The sequence below is a fragment of the Solanum stenotomum genome, chromosome 7 (genome assembly GCF_019186545.1).
Source record: "Solanum stenotomum isolate F172 chromosome 7, ASM1918654v1, whole genome shotgun sequence".
NCBI lineage: Eukaryota > Viridiplantae > Streptophyta > Magnoliopsida > Solanales > Solanaceae > Solanum > Solanum stenotomum.
In genome coordinates, this window is record NC_064288.1 from 52771703 (window position 1) to 52791902 (window position 20200).

Sequence of the window (20200 nt, forward strand, 5' to 3'; positions counted from 1 at the left end):
CCAATGCATGTATATGTGTCGGTACGTGACACCCGATCCAATGTAAGTATATGTGTCAGTACGTGACACCCGATCCAATGTATGTATATGTGTTGATACATGACACCCGATCCAATGTATGTATGAGTGTCGGTACGTGACACCCGATCCATTCAGCATAATCACAATCACAATCACATCCATAATGAACATACTTAAAATCACACAATAAAGTATTAGGTTAATGGCATGCAATTATACATGTTTAGTCCTTTCCTTAGGTTCGATTCATAAATCTCTAATCACATACATGTATGCATATAACGAAGCCATTAACATGTTTATATCACACCACCACGGAATAGGGTTTCCTCCTACGGTATACTCCTGATGTAACACCTAGGAATACATGTGCAACTGTCCCTTTTTTGGTGCACAAAAACCTACGCATGTATTCTACTGTCAATTACCAATATACTATGCAGTGGATCACAAATTTACAACTACTCAATTGATAAACCTAGCCTACCTGGGCGCCAAGCAATCACAGAGGGATTGTAGATCCAATCCTAGCTTCTGAACTACGAGAAGGTGGATTTTGACCGAAAATCTACAAGCTATCGACGTCCTTACGCTAGAAATCTCTTTCTCCTTCCTTCCCAAGCCTAGAGCAGCCTTTTGAGGGTTTCTAGGGTGATCCTCGCTTCTTTTTGGTGTTTTTGGAAAAAGAAGAAAATAAGACTTCGCGTTATTTAAATTTTATCCCGTCCATCTCGCTCTGGTGAACACTATCCCGCTGGAGCATCGCCGCCCTAGCGACATCTAGACCGCTCTGGCGGGATGATGCGCCTGGTTTTCTCCGATGTTTTTCCTTTCCAAAATAACGACGGTTCGGGTCGTTACAATAGATACCAATTTACCCCTCGTTCATCCCCGAATGACTATTGGTTGAGAGTCGTAAGTATTAATTCCTTAATTCTTAATCAGAGACCTCAATCAAAATCGACTCCTAGATATGGAGTTGTCTTCAAACTAAAACGTTGTATTTATACTAACAATACAACACAATAGGTAGCAACCATCCATGCAAGTAGTACTACTCCAAATCAATTTAGCTACATTGGCGAAATAGTACATAGGACATAATCAACAGAATATGACACACTTGCCCTAGTACCATAGTGCCTAATTAAGCGAAGCGAATCAAATAGAAAAAAGTTATGTGTTTATCAATAATGAGTTATTGGTTTTGATTTTTTTTTGGTTATTGTTTTATTTTAAAAATAATTATTAGACTAGTTTAAGAGTCGCCACTTAATTTTTAAAGGGAGATTAAGAAAACTGATTTTTTTTTCAAAAGAATAAAACAGAAAATCTATTGAAAAATATTAAAGGGGGTTCGGGGTTCATATTAACATTTCGGAAAAGGATTTGAAAGCACCCGAAATTCCCGCTAACACACGCTTATCCGATAATTAACTATTTGGCTAATTGGTTTTAAAATAAAAGCATGCTTGACAAGTTTAGGAAATAAACAACTTAAGACTCGAATTATTTTTGGGAGATAGTATAAGGGATTTCTTAAATAAAATATTTTTTCAAAGTAACTTAAGTAGTAAAATAAGCGTGATTATTTAGTCTTTAGAAAATCTAGAAACGACTATCTTTTGGGGAAATCGAATTAGGAAAATCTTAAAATTGACTAGCAAATAAACAATTAAACAACTACGAAACATATAAAATAAGTGTAAATTTCATATATGACATATATTATAGTACTATTTTCAGGCTATAGCAGTAGATTTATACTTTCAAGCTATAACATTAAAAATTTCAGGTTATAACAAATTCACAAATAAAAGAAATGTTTTTATTAATTCGAAAAAAGTTAAAAAAAAAAAAAAAGATAAACGAAAATTTAAAAAAAATGGAATTATAGATAATAAAGTAAAAAACTGAAAGTGTGGCTTGTAATTTAATTTGAAATTTATTGTAGATAATTAATGATTAGCATGAAATAAGGGATTCAAACAAATTAACAATATTTTTTATCCTTAATTCACTCAAAATCAATTAAGATAAACTAAAAAATCAGATCATATCATTTTTTTTGTAGATAATTAATAAATAGCACGAATTAAGGGATTTAAACTAATTAATATTATTTAGTATCCTTAATTCACTCAAATCAGTTAAAATCAAATAAAAATTCAGATTTTATCTTCTTCTTTTTTCAACGTTTCTCTCTTCAATTTGCAACAAAAAAATTCAACGTTTCTCTCTTCAATTTTCAACAAAAAAAATCCCACATTCGAGTAATTGAAGTTTTTTTCATTTTTGAAAATTCTTGATTTTGTTGTGATGGACAACTACGTATCAGTTTTAATCAAACATGGTGAAAGATGGGATCCTTCGGGTTAGTATTTATTATTGTTAACGTTTGTTTTAGAATGATAGCGAAATGAAACAAAAATGATCAACCTGTCGATTAATTGAAGGTGGAGTCATATTTTGTTAACTGTTGATATTATATTATGTTTACTGTTGTGAAATGTAAAAAATTTAGTGTTTTTTTGTTTATTTGTTTATTTTGTATACGATTGTTGTTTTGTGAAATTATAAATTTATTGTGATTTTATGAATAAATTTGATAGAATAAATTAAATGAAATTTGTATGAAAGTGTGCTAATTATTCTGTAAAAATAATTATAATGTTGACGAATTTATGAAAATTTATTTTATTTGATAATGAATTTGATAGTATAAGTCGAATGAATTATGTATGAAAAGTGTGTTAAGAAATATGTAAAAAAAAATTGGAATTCTTGACGAAGTGTATTACAAGTGTTTTAAATTGGTATTAAATGTGAAATTGTTGAGTTTATATTAGTTTTGTTATTTCTGTATAAAGTTGGGTGACAGTAATTAATTATTTGGGACTAGAAATGTCTATAGTTTGAATGAATAATCGTTTTGTATGAAATGTATATTAAATGAGTATGAAAATGTATAAATTTGGTATGAATGATGATTGTTGTATGAAATGTGTATTAAGTGAGTATTAAATGTGAAATATTATGTTTTGTATGAAATTTGTTTTGTAATGTACTGTCTGAATGATATTTGTATGAAAAAATAATGACGAGTGTGTATAATTTTGTTGTTATTATAATGATTTTTATGGATGAAATTTGTATTGTCTTTGGAATGAAAAGTTAATATTATTTAACATATTTCTAATTGATTTGTATAATGTTAGACTAATTGTTATTTTTTTAAATGAAATAGAGAATTATGTTGATTTTCAAATGAAATGAATTATATATGAAAGAGGGTTGCTGATGTGAAATTCAAAAGGTCCAAAGTTACTTGCAGTATATGTTGCCAAGTTGGCCACAAGATGAAGCATGTTCAAATTATCCTGTGCAAAACTAATGACTGTTTATTTGTTTAGACTGTATATAATTTTTATTTTATTTTGTCGTTTAGATTAATGTTTTGTTTTGATATGAAACATAATTGGTTTGAAGTGCATTATAAACTTAGTGTTTAATATACCGTTCATTCTTTATACATTGTTCATTCATTAATCATACAGATTGCATACTGTTAAAAATAAATTTGAGCTTAATACATAAGATAGTGTAAATATTAGTGATAATTATAAAAGGTAATTATGGTATCCTGAGTATTTAATTTAATCTAAGTTTTCATGAATATTAATTTGGTTTTCAACTAGTGTCCTACTATAAATAAATTTAAAACAAACTGCAGATAGTGTTTCATTCCTACACTAACGTCAGTTAGTGTCATATACATATTAATCAAAATTTCATACACGTTTTACCCAAACAACATGTATAAAAATTGATAAATTCATATAATCACACATTTTATACCATTTGTCTATCAATATTATATCACAATTCATACAATAACCAACAATAAAATATTAAACTCATAGGCATACACGTATTAATCAGATTTCATACACGTTTCATCCAAAAACATGTTTAGAATATAAAGTAAGCATAATGTGATTTTTTTAAGAAAAAATCAGTAGTTTGACAAATCATATCATTTTTATACCAATTTAATAATTTATACCATAAACACAGTTAATAGACAATCACACCAATGTTAAAACGCAATTCATTCCATTTGTGTCTATTATTATATCACAATTCATAAAATTTTCAAAATCAAAACATTTAAGCGTAGTCATACACATATTAATTAGATTTCATACAGATTTCATCCAATAAATGTACAGGTTGAAAACACACTGATATTTTCAAAATAGTATCTTGAAATTGTAATAGGCAATCAGTAATTCATATGTAAGTATCTGCCTGAAAGAAAACATATGATATTATATATCATCAAATACTTAAACACAAAAAAATTGTCCAAAAGTTAAAAAAAAATAACATTTTGTTGTTCTTCTTGTTGATGGTTTTAAAGATGCTCCAACTTCTACATTTGTTTTTTTTTTCTTTTTTTCTTTTTGATTTCAGTAACAAAATCAAAATCGAAATCAGAAGGGGTTTCAACAATTTTCCCCTTCCTCTTCTTCCCCTTTTGATTTGCAGGAGTGACCTTTTTTTTCTTCATTTTTTCTCTCTTTGTCGCTCCTTCAACTTAGATGAACCATTCGTCGCCAGATTTTGTATATTTGCCGAATTTTCAACAATTTTAGGCGGGGGAGGGGGGGTTTGAGTTAATATATTAAAATTTGAAACATGATCATCATCATTAGATGTTCTTTCACCCAATCTGGGACTCTTTTGAGGCGTTTCAACGGATTTCTAAGACATAATTTTGTTGGAAAAAAAAATTGGACGAAAGATTGAATGTTGTGTAGTTGGCTGGTGAGAAAAATGGGAGAGAAGAAGGTGAAAGTGGGGTGATAGCGTGTATAATTGGATATGTGTGGGGGAAAGGTGGTGGGATTGACTAATGGGAGGTTATGATTATAACATTAAATAAAGAAGTGTAATCAATGTAAAATGCCTATAATTGTGTAAGAGATAATTATGGGGTATTCTTTATTTAAATAATTTAATAATAATATAAAATTACAAAAAATTTCTTATTTAATAAAGTAAAATTTAATTCATTTATAAATAATAAGTGATATGTTATAACCCGTAATTAAACTGTTATAAGTAAGAATTTTTTAAAAGTATATTTAAAACCTGTAATATTGACTCTTAAATGTATATATGGGGTGATTTTTCCATAAAATAAAAAGAGTGAGTTTTGGGCCCAAGTCTAGTTTTCTGTTCGTCTGGGTCAGTACTTGAGCCTAATTTCTATTTTGAGCCTTTTAGCCCATTTGCACCTATCCTAGACTATCATAAAAATTGAATTTCTTTTGGGCTTTAGGCCCAATTTCACCTGTCCTAAACAAATAAGACAAATAATAACCAAATAAAGATGGGCATTTGGCCCCATTACGATACAATACAAGGCTGAAATTTAAGAGGGATGTTTGGGCCCATTTCTATTGTATGTACATTGTATATCATTGTATATCTCCTGTATCACTATGTATACTGCTGTATACAGCAGTATACAACCTGCCTTTCGCTCCAAAGATCTGCATTGTCTATTTTTCAGCCGTGTGTTTCTGCTTCCAATCATTCACATAAAATGGAGGCTAACTCAATAAAGGAAAAGTTGAGCCTCCATGGCTCATCTCGAGGATGCAAGAGAGTAAGAGTCTACCACAGACTCGAAAAAGGTTCAAACAAGAAAAAAAATGAAATTAGCATATGAATCAAATAAAACAAATGAGACATAACTTAATTAAAAACAAAGTAACTCAAGTATTTTAAGATCCAAAATGAAAATCGAAATCACTAGATCACAATAAAAGAGGACTCAAAACAAAGAAGAATGAACTACTATATATCAACCGACCAACATTTAGCATTTAACGATAACAAGGATTAAGAAAAAACAACTATTTAAGGCTTATACAAGTAATATTGTAAATAGTGACTCCAAACACAAATAAACTCAGGCCAAGCAACATGTAACAAAGGGATACGTAGGCATGCTTTGAGCAATACACAATGTATATTTTCATAAATGCAACACCTAAATTGGCTATCACTCTCACATCAACAAGAATGGTCGAACACTTCCAATAGTAAAACAAGAATAGGTAGAGATGAACCATGATATGTAGATATTCATGCACTTTTAAATGGAACAGTAAAGGCAAAATAAAATAAAATTTGAACTAACTAATATAAGATCAAAATGGCATGTGTCACATATTTAACAAAATTTAATAAACTCACGTCATAAATTGTCCTGACTCATGAAAGGGAAGCTACTTCAATTAATGATTAATAAGGGTCATGGATAAAGGTAAAACCCAAAAAACAAATTAACAGAACGTGAACCCAAAACCTTAGTTTTATAAAATGGTCAAATTAAATTACCCCAAAGAGCTTTGGTGCTCTAAACAGAGACATACCTCTTCAAATAACACAATATGTCAATATCAATCATTTCTCAAGTAGGTAAGTCATTAGGAAAGTAAGAGATTAAATCCAATAAAGCATCATGGTGAACTTAAAACTATTTACGGCATGCCAACATCTATCAACAAATTAAGTTGCTAAACTTGGTACTTTGAGCACTATACAAATAACCAATCCTTATAATTAAACACTAAGTCATCAATTGAAATTTTAAAATTAGTATGACAATTAAGAACAAAGAAAGGGTGCTTAGCAGATTCACGGGAAGAGGAGACAAACAAATGAAGCAAATAATAAACAAAAATTTGCAAAGCACCGCTGACACAAGATTCAATCTAAGAGATAACAGAAATAAGAACCACAATCATGTTTCAAAAGAAAATAACTAAGTACAGAAGGAAGAAATAAAGGAAAACTTAAAAGGGAGGAGATTACCTTTCCCGGGGCAGCGACTTGAGACGAACGAGACTTTGAAGAAAATTCTACCACCACAATTCAGACTCCGGCAAACTCTCGTAAACAAAGAACAAAAGGAAAAAAAAACTAAAAAAACCTAGACTCTTAAGTATCTGTAGCTTTCTAATCTATATTTCGTTGGTCTTTCTGGGTATGTAAACATTGCCTCTATATACTATTCAAGCTTTTATTTCCTGTTTCCTTTTTCAACTCCCTCTCCCTTTATTTCTTGCCAACAATTTTTCCAACCCCCCAAATAATGAAAAAGAAGAGACTATTTATATATGAAATTAGGGCTGAAAATGGGGGAAATTCGGGATGGATTTTGGATGAAATTTCAAACTTGAATTTCAAAATCTTTGAAGATAAGGTCAAATGGCTAGAAATTGCACCAATCCCCAACGGAATTGAGAGGAGAACCGTTCGATCTGGAAGCAAGGACAAAGGGGCGAGGATATCGCAACACCTGGACGATGAAGGACGACTCGCAGGCTGCTGGCTGTACGAATTGTTGAAGGATGAGAGGAAAACGACGAAAAAGGGCAGCGTACTGCTTGTACGCGTAGACACTGTGAGCCAGCTATGTACTCGTTGTTGGGTTCTAAAGGTGATTAGGGCGTCATGCGGAAGCTTACAATTGCAAATAATATGATTGATAAATTAGATGACAAAAACTTATACTAAAAACTAATATTATTATATGAAAACTAATATAAAGAAAAAATATTAAAATTGTTGAGAGATTAAATCTCCCCATAAACAAAACTCACTAAACGACCACATTGTGAATTCTATTGTGTTATACTATGAGAATAGGGATCTTCAATTTATAGATCTCCAAACTATTCCTCTAAGGAAAGAATAAACCAAATATGGAAGAAAATTATATTTTCCTTTTAGAAAAAGTTCAAGTATTTGTGGTAATACTTGACTTTTCTTTAAGGAAATAAATAAACTTCAAATAAGGAAAGAAAATCAGGGCAAAACCCTAACACTCGCCGCTGATTTCCGTCTATTTAATGTTGTTTGGAGTCGTTGTTGGCGTTGCGACAGTTGGAAAATGTTCACGCTGTGTTGCTTCCTTTGTTTATTCACGTTGCTGGGTTAACGTGAAAGAACATCGCTGGGTTCTTTTGAGAACAAGGTTGGGCCGGGTCTGGCGTAGCTGGGCTGGAAGAGAAAGGGGAAAGGGAATAGGGGGAACTTGGGTTGGCTTCTGGTCTTTAATGGGCTGAATGGTGCTGCTAAAATGAGAATTAGGATTGGGATTGGATTTGGTCTTTTTTGAAAGCTGCTGGGCTGATTTTGGTGGGCTACTGAAAATTGAAAAAAAAAAAAAAAACTTGGCCCAAAATTGGTCTTGAAGACAAGGTGAGAGGTGGTTACCATTGCAATCACTAAGGGTTAATATTATAACCAAATAAAGTTAAAAGGTTAGCCGATTTGAATTTAAATGGCGAATTTGGCTAAACTTTAAACACGACGAATTATAACTAATTAATTAACAAGCTTCTCAAAATCAACGGAATAAAATAATTAAACCAATACGCTAAATAACTTAAAATTATAAATACACTTTAAACCTAATTAATTCAATTGAAGATTTAATTAATAATAAAAAATAAAATCTTTTTGGGACGATTTTCGAATATTCTTAAAATATACTAATTATATATAAAAATATATAGAACATATTTGTAACTTTAAAATTATAAAAAGTACTAAAATCACTTTAAAAACCTTAAACATGTTTTGAATTTTTTTATTTTTTTTTACAAAATTAATTATTCCAAATCGTTGAAAATTAGAGAAGCTCGAAAGTTAATTATTATCGGGGAGAGTCAAAATTGGGTGTCAACAATTATCACGTTATCGGTACATAACAGTTTGAGGTTTCTTCTTAACAGGTTAGCATGTCTACAAACTGATAACCAATAAGTCAAACCGATAAACCTCAAAATCAGTCAAATCGATAAACTTTAAAATCGGACCGAACCAAATGATACGCCTAAATTGTGTGTTCTTTTCATGTCTCTATATTTTGTCCTCAATATTATCAAATTATAATTTAAAATAACTATTAAACTTGACCGCATCACTTATATTTTTATTTACATACAAATAGTGAAAATAGAAAGAAAAAAAAAACACAAAAACACAACAACAAAACTATTGAATAAATAATGACGAAGGAATATTAATTGTTTTATTTTAAAATGCGCCATTTTTTTTAAAAAAAAGGAAGTCATATGTCAGCATAAGCCTTGTACATACAATTTAACGTCGTTTGCCCCTCCATTCAAATGTTGCTCTTTTGGTTTCATACTCAATTTTTGTTGTCATTTTGGAAATTTTGCTCAATTTTTTTGCGTTTTTGGCTTCGGACTCTTTAATATATGCTTTGTAAGATTGTCTCCAATTCTTTGAGATGTTTTATTAAGCATTTCAAGCCCAAACTAATTAGATTATCAAATGATTAATTTTTTAAAATATATCATCTTAACCTTGAATGTTTTCCAATTACTTTAATATTGATTTTTGTAGTTTAAAGTATTACAAAATATTATTAAAGTAATAAAAATGACTCTAATTGACATATTCAATGAAGTGAATTTTTAATTTTATTTTTAAAACACTTTTAGAATAATTTTGATGGTTTAGATAACAATTGATAATATTGAAAAAGTTTTCAAAAATATAATCAATAAGAGAGATTTAAACATTTGTTTTGTTATGTCTCAGACAATAGTTTATATATGTTTATTCTTGTCTTACAAAATATTACAATCAATTGAAAAAGAAAAAATAATTATTAAATTATAATCCATTACAATATTTTCTTTAGAATTTATCAAAATAAAAAATATAAACAAATAAGGTAAACTATTGGTAGCGACTTTCTCTGATCTTGAAGGTTTAAGATATTTGGTGTACTGTAATTAATTCTAGTCTGATGTTTTGAATTTAAGAAGTGAAATTGTGATTTTTGTTTTGTTTTTGGAAAAGACAAGAGTTAAGCAGAGGAATCTTGACGTTGGCCTATTGCAAATATTGAAACTGAGTACTACTGCAATTAGTGTAGAGAAATGGTTGGGAACGTGCCCAACGATTGTGAAAAGCCATGCATCTTTAAGAAGTTATTCGAGTTCCGGGCAGATTTTGAGACATTGGTGCATCACTATGATTATAATATGATGAAATCAATTTTGCTGCACAAAGATCAGACTAATTCCATTGATTTGCAATTATGGATCAGTACTAACCTGATAGATGTTCGTTCAATTAGAAATTCTGATAATATGTGAGTTTTCGATGTTTTTTTACTATAGTTTATTGATCGATACTGATAATATGGTAACCTGTATTGTTGGAAAAAACTTTTGGAAACATTGGCATGAATGAAGAATGGCCACATAAACTACTCTCAGTTTGACATATTATCAATGTCTTTGTCTTTCGAGTTTGTAATTATGCTTGGTAGATCAAATTTCAGTTATACGTACAACCACATAATCACTAATGGGAGTAGAGACATGAAAGTGTTTAGAAAGGATCTCACGACCCACATCAAATCTCATGACCACGTAACAAATGATAACGTAGCACCCAAATCTGAATATTGGGACTGCGCCAAGCCAAACGTCAAACAAAGAAAAATCTAACTTCAGAGATGTTTGAATTTCTGATGAAGTTGATTTTGAAACGGTTAAACTTGCAAAAAGTTTTGTAAAATAAGTTCATGGCACTTATTGTTTTCTTTGGGATTCGATAGATTTGTCTCTTGGGCTTTATGTCATCTCTATTTCTAAAGTTTGTCAACTTAAAAGTTTGCCAATCATTATTATCTGTGATTCGTGCCACAAAAATAAAAACAGAAAAATAACGGAAAGTTTCCACAATTGTTATGGTATCTATATTGGAATTCAACTAAAGCGCTTTCCTAACAAAAGAGACTACGTATTTAGGAAGATTCAAGCTCAAAACCTTCGATTAAAAATAAAAGAATAATTATCACTACTTGTTGATTCTTAGCCCATTTATACTGAAAAAGAAACAAACAACTTTTGCAAAGTAGCTAGTGCTTGTGGTCACCACGTGTAATATCTTAGTATATTTCATTTTAAATGTATATGTATAGTCGTGTCACTTTCTTTGCCTTTCCCAATTGTTTTCTTATCTCCAACAACTACTACTACTTGAATAAATAGTCCAACAACCAATTGTTTCTTGAAAATCAATCACTTCTTCTTTTTTTGCACAAATGGCTAATATTGTGAATGCTTCACCAATTGCATTCACAAAATACCCTTCTTTTTCATTACTTAATTATCAACCAATTATTTCTTCCAAAATTTCCTATAAATCTTTGAAAAATGAAACAAAAAGAAGGATTTTTTTAGCTCCTCCCTTAGCTTACAAGAAGTTGAATTGTGAAGATATTAATGTTGATTTAAAAATAGTTGAATTAGAAAAAGAAGAAAATGAAGTGGAAGAAATGTCTTTTACTAATGAGACATTTTTGTATTCATACAATCCTTTGCCATTGATGTTTGTTGCTGCTCTTCCTGGAGGTAAATGCTCTTTCTTCTGGTGCTTTTATCTTATACCTACAAGTCTACAACAACAACGTATCAGTGTCGGATTTAGAATTTTCATTACGAGGTTCAAGAAATACAAATGTAGTGCTTGTTATTTGAACTTGAACTCTTAAACTATTGGGCCAAACTCTAGTCTTGCTATATATATTATAATTTTTTGTTGAAGGTATTCCACACCCTTGGACCCCCTAGATCCGCCCCTGCCCTCTCTAGGAGGGTACCGTGTAAGCAGACCTTATCTCTATCTTTGTGGAATAAAGAGTTGTTTTCGATAAATCCTCTGCTCAAAAAAAAATTATCTTGAAGAAATGAAAGAGTATCTTATACTTGTGATGCTAATTTGAATTGGTTGGAACAACAATACCATATACCTAGTCTAATTTCACAAGTAGAGTTTGAGGAGGATAGAGTGTACTCAGTCTTATCCCTACCTCGTAGTGATACGTGGAGATAGAGAGGTTGTTTAGCATCAAAAATAATTTGAAAAAACAGAATACAACAATAGAAACAATAACAACAACGAAATAAAGCCTTATGAAAAATGGTACATAACATACAAAAATGAACAATAACAATAATGAACTANTAATTTTTTGTTGAAGGTATTCCACACCCTTGGACCCCCTAGATCCGCCCCTGCCCTCTCTAGGAGGGTACCGTGTAAGCAGACCTTATCTCTATCTTTGTGGAATAAAGAGTTGTTTTCGATAAATCCTCTGCTCAAAAAAAAATTATCTTGAAGAAATGAAAGAGTATCTTATACTTGTGATGCTAATTTGAATTGGTTGGAACAACAATACCATATACCTAGTGTAATTCCACCAGTAGAGTTTGAGGAGGATAGAGTGTATGTACTCAGTCTTATCCCTACCTCGTAGTGATACGTGGAGATAGAGAGGTTGTTTCTGCTAGAGTCTATCTCTCAAGTAAAGCATCAAAAACAATTTGAAAAAAAAAATACAACAATAAAAACAATAACAACAACGAAATATAGCATTATGAGAAATGGTACATAACTTACAAAAAAAAGGACAGTAACAACAATGAAATAATGTGATAACCAAAACTCAAGAAACATAAATGGTACAACACTCAACAAACAAGAAACTATGAGAACAGTGCTAATAGTACTACTTGTTATTTTGATTCAGCTGGAACTATAAGGTCTCTGTTTGGGCCATTTGTTGAGCTTGTAAAATCATGGAACCTACCTGATTGGCTTGTACATTGGGGACATCCTGGTAACATGGTATGTTTTCTGCATCTCTCGATCGGAAAAAAATCAAGAGAGAAAAAAGAAAGAATCGGAATTGATGATAGATTTCTCGAAACAAACAAACACTAAACAGAACAAAATTTTCCTTTATTTTTCAGGCTGTTGTGCTCTTTGCTATGGGTGGTTATGGAACTTACCTTGGTTTTCGGATACGATTTTCTAATGATGTGGTAAGAATTACGAAGCGTTGTCATCGTCTATTATGCCCCTTTATGACGAGTCGTATGATTTTGCTTACTATACCTGTTGTTGTATTGTATTGTTAATTAGTACTCTTGTTGCCATCGGGATAAATCGATGTTTATTTGTAGGAGGAAAAGGCGAAAGCTAAAGATTTGCATCCAAAACTTCTAGGAGGAATGTTCTTCTTCTTTGCTCTTGGAGCTACTGGTGGAATAACATCCCTGCTTACTTCAGATAAGCCTATTCTTGAAAGGTACCTTATTTAGGCGTGTGCTCGGAAAAATGTTTTTTTTACGAATTTTTCATGTTTGGTTGGTTGAAATGTTTTGGAATAGCATTTTGTGTAGGCTTAAAAAATCAAGAAAACGACTTTCTTAGTCAGAGTAGGGAAAACAAGTTCTATAAACAATATGTCGCGCTGACATTCTGTTTTTGTTGCAGTCCTCATGCTGTTACAGGTTTTATCGGCCTTACCCTTTTGACTATACAAACCATTTTGCCTACACTATTCGAGGTAAATTCGTTCAATTTGTCCAAATTATAACACTTATTTCATCAAGAAAATGGATTTTTTCCTCTTTTTTTACCTAAATCGGGACTGAGATGTAGTTGATTGATCGATACTGATGTTAAGTTATCGTGAATTGTTTAGGGAAATTCCGGATTGAGGAATGTTCACGGGATATTGGGAAGTGGTATAATGACATTGTTCCTCGTACACGCGTTCCTCGGACTTCAGCTTGGTTTAAGTTACTAAAACTAGTCAATTCATGATGAACGACGAAGAATAAACTGTTGGGATATACTCTCTTTTTTTTGGTTTCGATAAATGTTCTATTTAGAGCTGAGAAAAATTTACTGTTAATTATAATTTGCTATTGAAGTATAGTTCAAATTTGATATAAAGGTTATAAATTTAGAAATATTTATAAGTTAGATTGGTGATGAAAAAAATGAGATACTTTTAGTAATTAATCATGTTTCTGCAGTCAAATTGTTGAAGTCACAAATGTGTAATCCGTTTATCCTGAACAGACTTTGGATTTCTTAGTACGATATTTATATTGAAGTTTGATTAAATTTAGAATTGTGTATTGCATGATCTATTTCTGGGGTCGATGCTTCCAACCGAATTATTTCCATTTTCAAGGGCTTAAATTTGAAACCTCTTATTAAGGGTGGAGGGATTTCAACCATCCTACTATATTGGCAGAGCCACATATAATTGAGACTGACACCTCTTCGTTGGAAAATTAAATTCTGACTAGATAAAAATATATTTTTATGTACATATATATTAGGGAAAAATGTCTGAAATATATCCGAACTTTGGCCGAAATTGCTGTTACGATATCGAACTTTGGAAAAAATCTTTTACCCCTGCACTATTTAATAGTGTATTTTAAAGGTATATATGTGCCCACATAGACATCATAAATATTGCATAATTGTAAATAGTAACGTGTCCATGTGGGCACATATTTGATTTTACTTCTTTATGTTTAGACAATCTTTAGTTGAAACTCTAGCTCCGCCACTGATTACAACTCAAATAATTTGACTGGGTTTATATGGAATAAAATTCACAAATAGCTACTTTTTAATGCGTCTATCGGAAAAAAACAACCTAACAGTGGTCAGCAACCGCTACGAGTTGATCCATATCAAGTACTCATTCGTTCTTAATATATGGGTACCTTTTCAAATCCAAATAAGACTTTGTTTTATCATAATTTTCTTATACATCTTTTAAATTTCTTGAATTGGGACACGGGGAGCTAGTATGAGTATCAACTATCCAATATGTTGGTTCAACTAATTGGATATTAATTCAAATTATTTTCACAAGAGAGTTTTGTAATTAAAAAAAGTTAAGAGAAATAAATACACTTTAATGTATAATAAATCATTTAGCTACTCAATTATATATCAAGGTATTAAAAAGAACAAATGAAAGAGTTGATTTTGAGTAGGACAATGTGTTGCTATGCATAATTTCACCTCTCTAAGGAAAATGCATAAGTACCCCCCAGCCTATGCCCGGAATCCCAGAGACACACCTAACCTTTACTAAGGTCCTATTACCCCCGAACTTAATTTATCTATAATATTCTACCCCTTTTCTGCCTACGTGGCACTATCTTGAAAAAAATGTCAACATCCACTGGGCCCACAAAGATAGTGCCACGTAGGCCAAAAAGGGGTAGAATATTACATATAAAATAAGTTCGGGGGGTAATAGGACCTTAGTAAAGGTTAGGTGTGTCTCTGGGATTTCGGGTATAGGCTGGGTTACTTATGCATTTCCCTAGAAGTAATTAAGATCTCTTTTGGTTGTCATTATAACTGATTAAGTACAGTTTAATTTTCAATTAAAAGAAATATGCATTTATTGGTTTGTCCATTTTTGGATTATTGGATAATAATCCATTTGCCTATCCAACTTTTTCTCCTAAGTGAATGTTATAATTAGAAATTTATGTCGTTAGTTTATGTTAAAATTAGTTAAATTTATTGGGGGGGGGGGGGGGGTTAGTGCATGGAATAACATTATAAAAATACATTTTTTTCCTACTATTTAAAGAAAAATGCACTTAGTTAAATTTCTTGATTATCAAAATTATAATTTGTCAGCTTCTTTGGAGTTGAAGTGTGTAAAAATTGACCACTGCTAATTTTGACAATTGATGAATTCACACAGCTAAATAATAAAATAAATAACTATTTTTCAAATCAAGTATTTGTTTTTTCTTTTTCTCTTTGTCGGTCAGGGAAAATTATAATGACAAAATATCGCGTATAATTTCATTTCACGGTAGGATCTAAGAAAGAATAAATATACTTATTTTTCTCTATTGGTCATTCTTTCGTAAGCTTTTGGGTCACTGACCATCTGTCGGTATTCAGGTCCATACGAATATTAAGTAATGAAGGTTAGGAACAACTTCAACTATAACATAAGTTTTATTTACTGGTTTGGAAAAAATAGAACCTTTACGATGTCTCATGTCTTGGATCTTGCATCATGAGTTAAGGTCGAGGGTCAGGATTGGGTCTTGAATCTATGATAGGGTTGGATCTCGAGTCGAGTCGAATCTAGTTCTAAATCAAAGGTCAGGGTTAGGTCTTGAATCTCATTTCTCGGTTTCTAAGTCGGTAATCGGGTCCCAATAAAGGTTGGGTCTTCGATTTTAGATTTGGATCAAATAAAGTATCGAGTCACATGTTAGAGTCGTGTCTTGGATCCCAAGTCGAGGTGGAGAGGTCGAGAGTAGAGAGTTGGACCTGAAGGTTTGAACCTTGAATGATCCATTTTAATCTGTCCAAATTCAATATATTTGATCAATCTATTTAATATTCCTAAATTACTACTACTACTATTGTCTAGTTTATAGGACAAAAATTACCATATAATTTGGGATGGGTCTCCATTTGTCTAGCTGTCCCATCATATGGCCAGCAAAACAAATAATAGTGTTAATACCTTAACAAACAAATTATGACCGACACTTCTTCCTTTCCATTTATATTCACATATATATAAGTCAATGTTAAAAAATTATTTGTACTATATATATATATATATATATATATATATATATAAAAGAAACTCAAGTCTCTTATTTCACGGTCGATATGGGAGTCAACACCTCTCGTACACTTAATCCTACCAATTAGAGAGTGGATAATATAAATATCGAACCTCAACATCGTATAAGTAAAAAATTGAGATAAATCTAATTTCAATATCATGACAAGAAAATAAATTTTGATCTAATTTATTTAACCTCAAAAATTAGTTCATACTAGGATGAAAATTCATCTATTAATATGAAGAGATAAGTCCCCATCCTAATAAATGAGGTAAGAATTAACAACTTTTTTACTATTGAAAAGTAATGTAAATATAAAATAGGGATAAGGGTATGACAAATACCCCAACTTTGGTTGGATTTGCTTTTACGATACTAAACTTTCATAAGGACTTATTACCTCCTTAGATTATTTAATACCGTATTTTTTACCCCCTGAACTATTTAATAGTGTATTTTAAAGGTATATATGTGCCCACGTGGACACATTACTATTTATAATTTTGCATTATTTTTTATGTCCACGTGGGCAAATATATATGTTTAAAATACGGTATTAAATAGTCTAGGGAGGTAATAGGTCCTCATGAAAGTTTAGTATCGCAACAACAAATCCGACCAAAGTTAGAGTATTTTTCAGACTTTTATCCCTACAAAATACAAGCAAATCTATATCATAATTTGTATTTATAATTGGGTAAAGTTATAATTATTGTTCGCCGTTCATTGATTATTATTAGGCCATACCTATTTAGAAAAATATATATATATGACCGACACTTGGAAAAATAGACATACAAATATAAATGTATGCTTCATGCTTGACAACGAAATTGATTGTGTATAGAGTAGGTTCTAACTGATCTTTCTTCTTTTTCTCTATTCTACTAGGTTGGCTGGATCTCCCCTAGGGATCTACACTATTTATGTTACTTCCTCCGTTTCAAAATACTTTCTCTCTTTTAAAAAAAAAAAAAAAGTGTGGTGCACTAAAGTCTTCGTTATGTGCAAGATTCTAGACCAATTGTAGGCAATTTTACCAGAAGTTGCTTTAAAGGCTTGAATTCGTGATCTCCTAGTCACATGACAATAACTTTATAAGTTACTCCTAGACTTTTCTGTTGATCATTTTTATTTGTCTATTTTGGACTTTGCACGATTCTTAAGAAATAATGATAGTATTATAGAAAGATAAATGGGAAATGAAATGTCAAGATCCAAAAGAAGAGGGGTCAAAGTAGTTTGTGAAGGAATAAAAAGACAGATCAAATCCTAGAGTAATTGTCAAACATACAGCTAAAAACTAAGCTTTTGACATATGTTTGCAATTTGCAACACACTCCATGTTACTCTTGACGTGCGAACGCATAATAATGCTTTTTTGGTCTCATGACATGGTAAGAGATGCCACTTGCTAGAATAACGGAGATGATTCAGAATTTGAAGTTTATGAATTTTAGTCGATAATAAATTGTTATATATTATCTATAAACGGAATATTTTACTTGCTAAATTAAACCTTGTTTGTCACCCGAAATTTGATAGTGTTATTGAAATATCGATAAATATGAATTCATTTTTTTTAAGGTCTATTTAAGAAAAACATTTCTTAATAAATCTTTTTTATATCAAAATATTTAAAGTTGAGCTATTTTATTCATCCATCATAATCTTCATTGATTCTTACTAAACTTACCTACCAAGTACCAACTTAAAAAAACTAATCAAATCACAATCAAGTCAAAGAGTAGGTAACTTCTCTTCTATGATCAAAGTTAAAAGTGACATCTACCAAACCTTGTTGTAGGTGAGTTAAAAAGGCAACTAAGTATGTCAAATAATAATTCCACTGTGTAATAGATAAGACTATTTTTTTTTAATAAGAGATTTCGATTTTGAATTTTGAAAATGAAGTTATTTTTGATAAAAATACCTTTTCGAATGAACTATATACAACAATGCGGTGAATTGAAAAAAAAAAATTCAACCATCGTGGCACAACTTACAACTCCATAATGCAAATTCTCACCAACCAACTTATTTTATTAAAAAAAAATATTTTTTCACCAACTTCAATAAATATAAATATTACAAAATCAGCTTAGTGGGAATATGTCACCCCACGCACACAAACTACAAATTTGATTTATAATTTATTATAAATGTTATTTTTATTCCACAAACATTAATTTTCAAATGAAATAAGTAAATAATAATACGAGAAATATGTAAATAAAACACAAGAAAACTTTTGGGGTTATTCATACCTCAATTATGATAGTATTATTTTTATTCAGACTACATGCGGATGAATAATTTCAGAACTATTTATTCCGAAATTTAACATTAAAATGATATATTGACCCTTCTTCAAAACTCGTCAAGCAAAGTTTTTAAAAGAAAATTAGATTTAAATTTGAAAATAAAAAAATATACTATTTTATCTAGTTGATTTAAATCAAATACATAATTTATATTCTCATCATATATCTCAATTTTAATCTAATAAAAAAAATACATATACTAATAAAAATATATTTACTAAATAATTCATCTATCGTGAATGACAATATTATAAGATCACAATTATTAATTTTGAAAAAAAACTTGTTCTCTAATTAAACGACCACGACCCCAATTCCATGATAACCTACATTAAAATTTTAGTAGCTTATTTAGTTAGCTATCTGAGCTTTCACCTTGTTTTATTATATAAAGATTCGATCCTCCCACGTTATAATTTATTCCTCCATGTCTCCTTCCTCTACCTCCAACTTTTAAATTATTTTTTTCCGTTTATTTTTACTTGTTCATTGAAATGATAAGCTACACTAAAATTTAGGAAATGATCTTGACCGTTAAATAATAAATGGTGGGTGGGGTCCCATAGAGATGGTAAATGCGTGTTAAATTTGGGTCCCACAGAGAAGGTATATGTGGGCCATAGGTTGGTTGGTGGTGTATGAAAGATGTGAGAAAAAAAAAAAGCGAGTGAAGTCTACGCGTCTTCTCCTTCAATTTCGCTGCTTATAAATACTGAACCACAACATCTCCAAATTCGTCACACAGATCCAAATCTCTTCTAATTTCTTCCATCCGGAAAAAAAAATCTTCAATTTCTCAAAGGTATGTTTCTCAAATTCATGGCGGAATTTACTTGATTTTGTTGTTGATTTGATCTATTAAATATGTTATGAACCATTTTTATGAAAAAAATTAAGATCTAGATCTTACCATTTCTACCGTAAATGTACTCATTAGGGCCTTCCATACTGTAAAAAAGTGTTTTTTTAGCAACATTTTCTGTTATGCAAGTGTTATGTGTTGTTTTTCAGAGGTATATATTCAAATTCATGGAGTAATTTACAGTTTTTTTATTTGTTCTATTAGATCTGTTATGAATTTTCTTCGAGCATATTTTAGGAACTAGATCTCAGCAGTTCTACGCTGAATTTTTTTATTATGTCAGCTTATACATGTTGATTGGTGTTGAAAAGTTTCAAATGTGGGTAAATTTGTGGTTTTCAAGCAGCAGCAATTTTTAATATGCAAGTGTTATGTGTGTAGGATCTAGATCTCAGTATCTATACTATGAATATTCTCGGGATGTCAGTTTA

The 20200-nt window shown here is 30.7% G+C and overlaps 3 protein-coding genes across 5 annotated transcripts in view; 2 read left to right on the forward strand and 1 right to left on the reverse strand.

Annotated features, from left to right (window-relative positions):
- LOC125870200 (uncharacterized) overlaps nucleotides 1-20200 on the forward strand; it is a 390460-nt gene that overhangs the window by 297401 nt on the left and 72859 nt on the right. The gene's annotated exons all lie outside the window — the stretch shown is intronic.
- LOC125870188 (heavy metal-associated isoprenylated plant protein 3-like) overlaps nucleotides 1-20200 on the reverse strand; it is a 210645-nt gene that overhangs the window by 110797 nt on the left and 79648 nt on the right. The window lies entirely within an intron of this gene.
- LOC125870191 (uncharacterized) lies at nucleotides 11145-13913 on the forward strand. The gene is made up of 6 exons (XM_049550549.1): nucleotides 11145-11504; nucleotides 12683-12780; nucleotides 12906-12977; nucleotides 13119-13243; nucleotides 13432-13504; nucleotides 13643-13913. Exons 1-6 carry the CDS (start codon nucleotides 11195-11197, stop codon nucleotides 13745-13747), a joined length of 783 nt encoding a protein of 260 aa, XP_049406506.1. The 5' UTR covers nucleotides 11145-11194; the 3' UTR covers nucleotides 13748-13913.